Source organism: Chelonoidis abingdonii, chromosome 2 (genome assembly GCF_003597395.2).
Source record: "Chelonoidis abingdonii isolate Lonesome George chromosome 2, CheloAbing_2.0, whole genome shotgun sequence".
In the NCBI taxonomy this organism is placed as follows: domain Eukaryota; kingdom Metazoa; phylum Chordata; order Testudines; family Testudinidae; genus Chelonoidis; species Chelonoidis abingdonii.
This window is the reverse complement of record NC_133770.1, coordinates 301777226-301788615: the sequence shown is the minus strand read 5'-3', so window position 1 is coordinate 301788615 and position 11390 is coordinate 301777226. Positions and strand designations below refer to the sequence as shown.

At 57.8% G+C, this 11390-nt stretch overlaps 1 protein-coding gene across 1 annotated transcript in view; it reads left to right on the top strand.

Annotated features, from left to right (window-relative positions):
- The window catches only part of WDR97 (WD repeat domain 97), a 98797-nt gene that overhangs the window by 23324 nt on the left and 64083 nt on the right, over positions 1 to 11390 (top strand). Inside the window, 2 exon segments of the mRNA XM_075063356.1 lie at positions 5990 to 6145; positions 7864 to 8019. Coding sequence (XP_074919457.1) covers positions 5990 to 6145; positions 7864 to 8019 — 312 coding nt within the window.

The following is an 11390-nucleotide window of genomic DNA, read 5'->3' as shown; positions in this document are numbered from 1 at the left end:
TACGCCCGTGTCGGTCGTTGGAACAGTGGAGTGCAGTTGCCTGACCTCACATTCTTCCCTAGCTACTTGCTTATCGCTGTTCTTGTTAGTTAATCGTTCGTTTACATAGTTAATTAGTTATATATGAGTAATAGTGTTAGTGTATTTGTTAGTAGTTTTCGCGGGCCGGGGCTCTCCCTACCCCGCGCCCGTACCAAGCCATGCTGGCTCGCGGATTAAGCAATGTTCAGCCGTAATAGCAATGCCGACGAGATCCCCAGACTCCTGCCTGAAATGCCTGGGGAGTCGCACTTAGCGTCTAAGTGCCCATTGTAAGGCATTCAAGCCGCATACCAGAAGGAGCGGAACTTTAGACTCCGACAGTTCTCATGGAGGCGGCGTTGACACCCGCACGAGTACGCCAGCAAGCGATGAGACGCTCCTCCGGCACGTCCACGTCCGGTACCGGTAAGGCTCCTCGCACGCAGCACGTGACGCCGAAGAAACTCCGCGCGTCCTCTCTCCGAGGTCGACGTCGGCTAAGCCTTGGCGGACGCTCCTCAGCCGCCCCGAAGGCTAGCCTGCTCCTGAGGCAGACGCGCCCGCACCGCCCGGTTGTGCGCGTCAGATCCGCCCCTTGACTCCAGCCTCCGCGTGGGGTCGAGTGTCCGCCCGAAGCTCCCCGCACCGGCCGCGGTCGAGCTGGCGTTGCTTCCACACCGGAGACATTTTCGCAGCACGAGATCTTGATTGCTATCACGGAGCGGCACCTATGTACCTCCAGTACCGCCAGTCCGTTGACCCTCTCCAAGGGCAAGCCGCTTTTTCTCGGCCGTCTCTGTCACTGCCAGGTCAACCGCTCCAGATCTCGGTCTCCTCGCCGCTCCTCTTCACGGCACCACTTCCAATCGCGGCACGTTCACCACAGCACCGCTCCAATCGTGGCACCGTTCACCGCGGCACCATCCCAATCGAGGCACCGCTCCGAATCACGCACCGTTCTCCGCACCGCTCCCAATCACGGCACGAAACCGTTCTCCGCGCACCGCTCCCGTTCGCCTCGGCAACGCTCGCCTCGGCACCGCTCACCGCGGCACCGCTCACCGCAGTGCGGTCCGCAACTCGCTCCCGTCCGCTATTCACGGCACCGGTCGAGCTCCCGACCACCACGCAGGCCGATATTCCCGGAGCAGATCTCGCCGTCGAGGTCGAGGTCCGGTCGACTCCTGCACCAAGCGGGCTAGGTCTCGGTCCGGCTCCGGTACGCACGTCCCAAGACTCCGGTCTTCCAGGTCCATTGGCACGTCGGTGCCCACTTCGCGGCCCCTCCGTGGCCGTCCGGTCAAGAGTCTGCTTCCTCAGGGCGGGTAGCAGCTATCGCGGGACCGACGACGTTGACTTCCCCGTGGACTCTTCCAGGACAGTCGCTCCCACGATCCGCGCACCAGCAATGGCCATGTGGACACCCTGGGCTTACCATCAGCCAGGGCGCTCCCCTGTTCCGGCTCCTGCACTGCTCCACAACGTGGGCACCAGAGCTACCATATCCCGTCCTCCTCCGGAAGACACAGAGGATCATGCCATTCATCCTCTGCAGTCCCGGAGTCTTTACAGCAGGACCACAGGGGACGAGTCCTGCCAGGACCTCTTGTCCCGGCGTATCCTCCTCTCTTCTCCACAATGAGGCCGTGGCGGGCTCCTCTTCTCAGGCCCCCGCGATCGACTTGCGAGCCCACAGGACCTCCTTCGCCTGGTGGCCTTAACATAGACTCCCGGTGGAGGAAGTGGCGGAGGTCGACGATCCGATAGTCACTATTCTGGCTGCCGATGCCCCAGCGCATAGCCTCCCATTCACTAAAACTATACAGGCGACTACTGATACTTGTGGCAGTCTCAGCATCATCCCACCGACGGCAAAAGGTGTGGAGCGAGATATAGTGGTGCCCTCAAGGGTTATGAACACCTGTACGTCCACCCACCCCGCTCCTCGTTAGTTGTCAATCAGTTAACGAGAGGGAGCGCCTGGCCAACGGCGCCGGCAAAAATCTAAGAGGCTAGGCGCATGGACCTCTAGGCCGTAAGTCTATCAGCAGGCGCTTACAGCTCCGAGTCGCCAATCAGCAGGCCTCTTAGGCCAATACGGGTTTTAACACCTGGTCAGAGGTTAGCCGCTTTAAGAGTTGCTGCCCCGGACTCACGCAGGAGTTCGCGAGCTTTCGTGGAGGAGGCAAGAAGATCGGCAGGACCTCCCTCCAAGCTGCCCTGACGTGGCTGACTCGGCTGCTAGGACATAGCATCCGGAATTACGCTGAGACGGATTTCCTGGCTCAGGCCTCCACTTACCACCAGTACTGCAGAGCCACATTGCAGGACTTACCCTTTGAGGGCCGGGTTTGTTCCGATAAGACAGACCCTCACCTTCAAAGCCTGAAAGACGGCAGGTCACCTTAAAGTCGCTCGGGATGCACACCCCGTGGCTCAACGGAGACCCTTTAGGCCCCAAGCCCGCCGCCGTATTCCCCCTCGAAACAGCAGGATTTCACCAGGAGGCGAGTCGGGGGGGGCGAAGACGCCAGTCTGGCCCCACGCGGCCAGTCTCAAGGCCCACTAAAACACTCAGGGCCAAGAGCAGCTTTTGAAGGTAGCCCGGGGACGCGTACCAGACTTCTTCAGGATCCTTTTCCCCCCTTTCCAACCGCTTTCCTACTTCCTCCGGCGTGGTCGCAGATTACTTCCGATCAGTGGGGCTGCGCACGTGAAGCACGGATACCACCTCCAGTTTGCTTCATCCCGCCTTTCCGCCCCGTTCCCGGTCTCTTTCAGGACCCCTCTCACGAGCAAATTCCTGGCACGAGGTGCACTTCTCCTCACTACAGGAGCCGTAGAGGAAGTTCGCTGCCCGAGAGGGGAAGGGTTATTATCCGTTATTTTCTCATTCCCAAATCCAAGGGAGGCCTCCGACAATTCTAGATCTGCGGGACTCAACAAGTGGCTACGCAAGTTGAAGTTCCGCATGGTCTCCCTGGACCATTATCCCTCCTTGGATCCTGGAGACTGGTACGCGCCCTCGACATGAAGGACGCGTACTCCAATAGCCATTTTCCGCCGCACAGGATGTACCTTCGGTTCACGGTCAGACAGCACCACTTCAGTTTGCTGTCCTCCCCTTTGGCCTGTCTACTGCCCGAGGGTCTTACAAAATGCATGGCGTCGTCGCCGCGCACCTTCGCAAGCAGCAGATACATGTTTCCATACCTGGACGACTGGCTCATCAGGGGCGCCTCGCACGCCCAAGTCCGTCAGCACGTCTCAGTAATCAAGGACCTCTTCGTCCGTTGGGGATCCTCCTCAATGCGAGAAGTCCACTCTCAATCCGACGCAGAGATGGACTTATAGGAGCGACACTGGACTTCTCCCTTGCCAGAGCCTACTTGCCTCAAGCGCGCTTCCTAGCGCTCACTTCACTCGTCCGCACTTGCAAGCAGCTCGTCTGACCTCAGCTCGCAACTGCCTTGCTCTGCTGGGCTATGGCCGCATGCACCATGTCACCAAATATGCCAGGCTACGCATGCGGCCTTTCAGACGTGGCTTCACTCGGTCTCCGTCCGAGCAGGGACTCCATGGACGTGCTGCTCACGATTTCTCCGTCTCTCTCCGCTCCCTCGACTGGTGGCTGGACCAGTCTCAGGTTTGTGCAGGGATGCCCTTTCATCCGCAGCAACCATCACTAACCCTAACGACGGATGCGTCATCCCTCGGCTGGGGCCCCATAGGTCGCTTACGGACCCAGGGCCGGTTGTCGGCGACGAGCTCACCCTCCACATCAACATACGGAGCTACGGGCCGTTCGTCTCGCCTGTCAGACGTTCCAGCAGCATCTTCGTGGCCGTTGTGTTTCGGTATTTACGGACAACACAACGGCCATGTACTAATAACAGGCGGGGGACTCGCTTGTCTCCCCGTGTCAAGAAGCCATTCAACTGTGGGTCTGTATAGCCCTCCGGGTGGATCTAGTAGCATCCTTCCTGCCCGAGTCCGGAACACCCTGGGGATCGGCTGAGCAGTCCTTCCTCTGCACGAGTGGTCGATCAGATCGGACGTCATTTACTCCATTTTCCAGAGGTGGGGCTTTCCCTCGTAGACCTCTTCGCGTCCCGCCCGAACAGGAATGCGCAGAGTTCTGCTCATTCCAGGGCTCTCCCCGGGTCGATAGGACGCGTTTCTCCTGCCTGGAGCCACCCGCCTACTGTATGCCTTCCTCCCTTTCCTCTGGTACACAGGGTCTTGCTCAAGTTCGCAGAGACAAGGCGCGCTCATCTTAATAGCGCCGGCGTGGCCAGGCAAGCCTGGTAACCACCCCCTCGACCTGTCAGTAGCCGCTCCAATTCCCTCCCAGTGTCCCGGACCTCATCACACAGGACCACGGAGACTTCGTCATCCGGATCTCGTTCCCTCCACCTCACGGCGTGGCTCCTGCATGGCTGAATGCTGAGGAATTACGCTGCTCCGATCCGTGCAGTGCATTCTCTCCATAGCAGAAAACCTTCCACCCGCAGAACGTATGTGGCAAGTGGGGCTTCACGGCCTGGTGTGCATCCACGATGTTTCCCCTTACAGGCGTCAATCCCGACGATCTAGACTACCTCTGGCACCTTAAGCAGGAGGGCCTGCGACTTCTCTCTTAAGGTCACCTAACAGCAATATCCACCTCATCTGGAAGTCGGTGATTGCTCGGTGTTCTCTCACCCGGTAGTCTCTCGCTTTTGAAGGGTCTGGACCGTACTTATCCCCCACTCGTACCCAGCCCCTCCTGGACCTCAACTTGGTCTTGAACAACTTATGTTGCGCCTTGCGAACCACGGCAACTTGCCCGCTCTCTACCTCTCGTGGAAGACGGTCTTCGTGGTGGCAATCACCTCAGCGCGTCGGGGTCTCGGAGATCAGAGCCCTCACTGTCGATCCTTCCGTCACCGTCTTTCATAAAGACAAAGTGCAACTGCGACCTCATCCTGCTTTCCTCCCTAAGGTGGCGTCTGCCTTCACGCACCTCTGTAACTGTTGTTCTTCGAGATGTGTTGCTCATATCCATTCCACACCCACCCTCCTTCCCCACTGTCGGAGTGGCCGGCAAGAAGGAACTGAGGGGTGGCCGGGTCGACTGGGGTATTTATGCGGCGCCGTGGTGGCGCCACTCCAGGGGGTGCCCAGCCGACCCGCCGAGTGTTGCTAGGGTAGAAAAGTTTCTCCGACGGCGCGCACACACCTAAATGGAATGGATATGAGCAACACATCTCGAAGAACAACAGTTACAGAGGTAAGTAACCTCGTTATACCTTCATGGAGGACAGGTCCATCAATGGCTATTAGCCAGGATGGGCAGGGATACAACCCCCTGTTCTGGGTGTCCCTAAACCTCTGACTGGCAGAAGCTGGGAATGGGCGACAGGGGATGGCTCAATTGATGATTCCCTATTCTGCTCATTTCCTCTGGAGCCTCTGGCACCCACCACTGTTGGAAGACAGGAAACTGGGCTACCTGGCTATTGGTCTGACCCAGTGGCCATTCGTACTAAGCACAGTTACTTGGGACTGACACCGACGGCTGTGTCATGCCAGTGACTGCCCCTGGGCAGGGGGGCCAAGGGAGTGCTGTGGTGCAGGCCAGCTTGCACTTTACAGTGTCTGTGTGTTGGGAGCACGTGGCTCGCTGGGGAGCTGGCTGCACTGTGCTCAGCTTGATGCATTAGACACCCTCCATGGGGAAGCTGAGTGTGGGGTGTGTGAGGTGGCCCTGGTCCCCACTTGCAGGGGCTGGCACGCTCTGCAGTGAGGGCCTCGTGGCAGTGCCACACCCGATGTGTGTGCGTGGAGAACTCTGCACGTGGGTGGCTGCCCAGGCCCCCTCCAGGCTGAGCACCTCACCGTGCAGCGTGGTGCTGCAGGCAGATTTCAGCTGGTGCCCGTGGCAAAGGCAGAGCTGGCTGACAGCTCCCACCGCCTTTCCACGCAGATCCCCCACAACGATTCCTTTGATGCAGACATGGTTCTGGAGGCCTGTCTCCTTGGCCCACTGGTCCCGAACCTCTACGGCCCGGCTGCTTCTCACATGTTCCTAGGGGCGTTCCCCAACAGTGCCGAGGAGAACGCGGAACGTCCGATGCTCGAGGTAAACGCATGCCACCACGCTGGTGGGTCAGCTGCGTGCAGCCTTGCCCTGCCAAAGCCCACAGCCCTCCCACTTGGGCTAGCGCCATGGCACAGACGGGCATGGGGATGCATGGGCTTGTCGGAGGCATGCCAGGACCCCGGGGCTCCTGTCTCCCAGCACCAGGCTGCGCTGTCTCCACCCTAAGTGGAGAGGTGAGAGGTGACCCGCCCCATTGCACTGAGCGTGGGGTTACGCAGGAGTGTGAGCCCCTGGGTCTCAGAGCCTTCTGGGCCCCCTGGCTCTTCCTAGTCGCTGTCCCCCACTCTGCTTTTCTCACCGCTGTTCCTTTCTGGCTCTCTGAATGTGGGGGGCAGTGGCTGTATCTGCCCTAGGCAGCGCAGTGGGGCATTGTCCTTGGAGTGGGGCAGTGGGGCTGTGGTTGTGGGTCCAGGCCGGTGTGTAGATGGCAGCGATACAGTGTCTGGCAGTGCCAGTGGGGCCGGGTGCGTCAGGCAGGGGCTGGCTGCTGCTGTGTGAGGGGTGTCGTGGCCGGGTGAGCACTGGGAGGTGTGTGTGTAGCAGGCTCTCACGGGATCAGGAATAGACTCTGCTGGCAACAGGCCCAGGGCCCCACAGCCCATGCCAGAGAGTCGCCCCGTTCTGGGCGGGTCGGACCCGTCTCTGGCACAGACCTGAGGGGGTGTTGCTTGGTTGCCCTCTGGGACCTTTCCTGGGATTGTGCCAAGACTAATGGAATTGAAATGGATTGGGGGGGTCAGAATGAGGGGATGGGGGGTAGGGGTTGTGAGTGTGTGCATGTGGGGGGGGCAGGGGTGTGAGGGTGGGGAGGGGTGTGGTGCGTGTGTGGGAAGGGGTGTGGTGTGAGTGAGAGAGAGGGGGTAGGGGTGAGGGTTGTGTGAGAGAGAGGGGATAGGTGTGTGTGCGTGTGAAGGGGGGTGGAGTGAGAGGTCGGGGGTAGGGGTGTGTGTGAGTGAGGGTGAGAGGGGGTGGGGTATGTGTGTGAGAGAGAGAGGGTAGAAGTGTGTGGGGGTAGGGGATGTGTGTCAGAGAAGTGGGGTAGGAATGTATGTGTGTGGGGGATAGATGTGGTGTGTGAGAGTGAGAAAGGGTAGGTATGGGGGTAGGTGTGTGTGGGGGGGGTAGGGTGTGTGTAAGTCAGAGAAGTGGGGTAGGGGTGTCTGTGTGGGGGTAGAGGTGTGAGAGTGAGGGGTTTGTGTGAGTCAGAAGAAGTAGGGTAGGGTATGGGGGTGAGGGGGTGTGTGTGAGAGAGAGGGGGTAGGGGTGTATGGGGGGGTAGCGGGTGAGGGTCTGTGTGTGAGGGTGAGAGGGGGTAGGTGTGGGGGGGTAGGATGTGTGTGTGTGAAAGAGGGGGTAGGGGTGTGAGGGTGGGGTTAGTGTGTTGAAGTCCGGTCCAAGCACCAACACCCAAGAGGGTGTTTCCCGTGGCCTCCCCTGCTCTCTCTGCCCACGTCTCCCCCTGGCCCGCCTGTGGCTGTGCTGGACACACAGCCCATAACAAACCCCACTGCACAAAGCTGCAGCTGCCCCCCAGAGCACGGGCGGCTGCCGGGCAGTTTGGCCCACGTGGGCGCTGCCTGCCCTGCTTTGGAAGCTCCTGTGTTGGTGTCTGGACGTGGTGCACCAGGCAGCTGTGCCGGTGCAGCGCATGGGACCCTGTAACGTGCACATTTACGCTGAGCTCCTGTGTCCCCCAGGCTCCCATGGCGGATGGGGTTTGCCGAGAGGATGCCCTGGAGCCTCGCGCAGGTCGGGGCTCACATTCAGCGTTTCCAGCCCCCAGTACTTCTAAAGGGTTGGAAGACTCCCTGCGCCGCACCTCGCTGGCAAGGATCCGGAGTCAGATATCGCAGGTGAGGGCTTGGATTGACGTCGAGCAGGCTCGGGCAAGGCAGCAGGTCCGCTGCCAGTTCGGATCTCACCTCTGGGCTGGCTGGGGTAGGGGATCCAATGGGCTGGCTGGGGGGCAGTGCTCTCTAACCTGGCAGCTGGCAGGCTGGCTGGGGGGAAAGGGAGAATGGCCAGACTGTTGTTAAACCATGGAGAAGAGAGATCTGGCTTGCAGGGAAAAGGCTGGCTGTGGGGATTAGCTGGCTGGGGGGATCTGCCTGGGGGCGACTGGCTGCCTGGGGATGATTGGCTGGCTCGGGGGATCTGGCTTGGGGGCGATTGGCTGGCTGGGAGGATCTGGCTGGCTTGCAGGCGTAGGCCTCGCTGAAGTCCAATGTGTAACTAACAGTGTGAACCAGGGCAGGCCTGGCCCTGGCAGAATACCAAGATGCCGGGTATTGGCTAACACCCAGGAAGCACGTTCTTGACCGGAGAGGATGGTACAAAATGACACCGAGCTCTCCAGGAACTATGTGAACACATTCCCCACAGCTAGTCCGGGAACACGCTGACCCCTCGGGTGGATGGGGATGTTTTGCTGGAGCCAGCAGGTGGAAGGAGAAAGGTAGTAACTAACCACGTCAGGAGGGTGATACACGTCTCGTCTGTATCAATGAGTCATGGGGGACGACTCTGCCGAGGGGACAGCGTCCTGCTGTCCTCATTGAACTGGTCCCATTGTGGCGGGCACACGTGGGTTAGTGCAGCTGCAGCTCTTATAGGCCTCTAGGACCCTGCTTCAGCGACAATAAACCTGGCCAAGGGCCTTTGCCACTGAACCCAGCCTGTGGCCCGTTTCACGAGGAACATCCTGGTCTGCGGCACGGACATGCTGCACCATCTGCTAGTGCCACTGACATCAGAGCTCCCAGAACAGCAGCGCTGGCAGCACCAGCAAAACCCAGTGACCCCTGGGCTCCAGTGAAGCCTACGGAGGGATCTGGCTGGCTAGCCGGGGAAAGGGGATCTGGCTGGCTGGGGGTATCTGGCTGGCTAGATGGGGAAGGCGGATCTGGCGGCTGGGCAGGATATGGCAGGCTAGCTGGGGAAGCGGGATCTGGCTGGCTGGGGGGGATCTGGCTGGCTAGCCAGGGAAGGGAGATCTGGCAGCTGGGGGGGATCTGGCTGGCTAGATGGGGAAGGGGGATCTGGCTGGCTAGCCAGGGAAGGGGGATCTGGCTGAGGGAGGATCTGGCTGGCTAGCTGGGGAAGGGGGATCTGGCTGGAGGGAATCTGGCAGCTGCAGGGGATTTGGCTGGCTAGACGGGGAAGGGGGATGTAGCTGGCTTGCGGGGGGGGCTCTGCCTGGCTAGCTGGGGAAAGGGGATCTGGCTGGCTGGGTGGGATCTGGCTGGCTAGCGGGGGAAGTCGGATCTGGCTGGGCAGGATCTGGCTGGCTAGCTGGGGATGGGGGATCTGACTGGCTGCGGGGGATCTGGCTTCAGGGGGATTATTCTCCTTTACAAACTTGGCCCCCATGTGCCCACTGCCAGAGCACTGCATCAGGCTCTGGGGTTCCCCGGCAGGAAAGCAGCACAGCCAGGCCTGTCTGCTGCTCCCCACCCAGGCAGAGGTGATAACATGGCTCACAGCACAGCTCCCTTCACTCCTGCCCCTTCCCCGCCTGGCACTGGGCCCTGGCTGGTGGGTGCGTTGCCAGGCTGGGGAGTTTGCTGCATCTCCCAGTGTGACGGTGCTGCCCGTGGGAGCCAGCTGAGGTCACTCAATTAGGGTGAACTGCAAACAAAATGGGGCAGACAAACCCCGAACGCTGGTGGATATTCTAATACTTAGATTTATCAGCCAGTACAAAACAGCTTCTATAGTACCTCCCTGGTTACTCAGAAGTTCAACGCTGCAGTTCCCTTAAAGTGCCCAGCCTTAAAATTGGAGCTATACCAATCTCCTAGAACTGGAAGGGATCTTGAAACATCATTGAGTCCAGCTCCCTGCCTTCACTAATAGGACCAAATACTGATTTTTGCCCCAGATCCCTAAGTGGCCCCCTCAAAGGATTGAACTCACAACCCTGGGTTTAGCAGGCCAATGCTCAAATCACTGAGTTATCCCTCCGCACCTTAAGCTTCTGTCCAGACACACATGTCAGAGATGATGATGATTCCTGAAAATCTTCATATAAAAGAAAATGTTCTTCCAATCCCAAAGGGTCAGACACGTACCCAGGTCCAATTATAACTTAGATCTTACCCAAAATACACTATAGTCAAGTCTTATTAACTAAACTAAAATTTATTAGAAAAGAAAAGAGAGAGAGTGTTGGTTAAAAGATCAATCTACAGACAGACTTGAATTCAATTCTTGAGGTTCAGACACAGCACAGATGAGCTTGTAGTTGCCAAAAGTCCTTTTAGAAATAGTCCATGGGTTATAGTCCAATGTCCATATTCATGGTGGCTCCAGTCAATGACTGGGGGTCTCAATCCTTGTGGCTTAAGGTTTCCCCCTCTTGAAACCCAAAGCAGATCTGAGATGAAGCAGGATCATGTCCCAGGCTTTTTATACATTTCCAGCAGCCTTTTGGCCTGAGAAAACAATAGGCTTAACAACTTCTCCCAAACATCCTGGCAATTAGCACAGGGTAATTTATCCACCAAACAGTTCAGATACAGGTGACCACAACCTTCAAAGAGACACATAGTCAATAATACTATTTCACTCCAGTGTCTTCCTAAATGTTCATATTCCTTTTTTGATCTTTGAATCAAAGCTCTAGCGATAGACAAGACTTGTTTGCTGACATCCCAAGCCCTGAGCAAACACCCACCTTTCTACCTCTACCAATGCCAGCTGCATTCCAAGCTCTGTGTCAGAGGTTGGCACCCCCTTTCAGAAGTGCTGTGCCGAGTCTCCATTTATCCACTCTAATTTAAGGTTCCGCGTGCCAGTAATACATGTTAATGTTTTTAGAAGGTCTCTTTCTATAAGGCTATAATATAGAACTAAACTATTGTTGTATGTAAAGTAAATAAGGTTTTTAAAATGTTTAAGAAGCTTCATTTAAAATTAAATAAAATACAGAGCCCCCCAGAGCGGTGGCCAGGACCCGGGCAGTGCGAGCGCCACTGAAAATCAGCTCACGTGCCACCTTCGGCACCTGTGCCATAGGTTGTTTGCTCCTGCTCTTTGTATTTACAGATCTTCCTAACCAGTCTTTAAAGCTGGGCCCTGGGTGTGACGTTGCTGCAGTCACTCAATCAGGGTGAATGGCAAACAAAAGAGGGCAGACAAATCCCAAACGCTGGTGGTTATTCCACTACTTAGATTTACCAAGCCAGCAAAAAACAGCTGCTATAGTACCTCACTGGCACTTAGA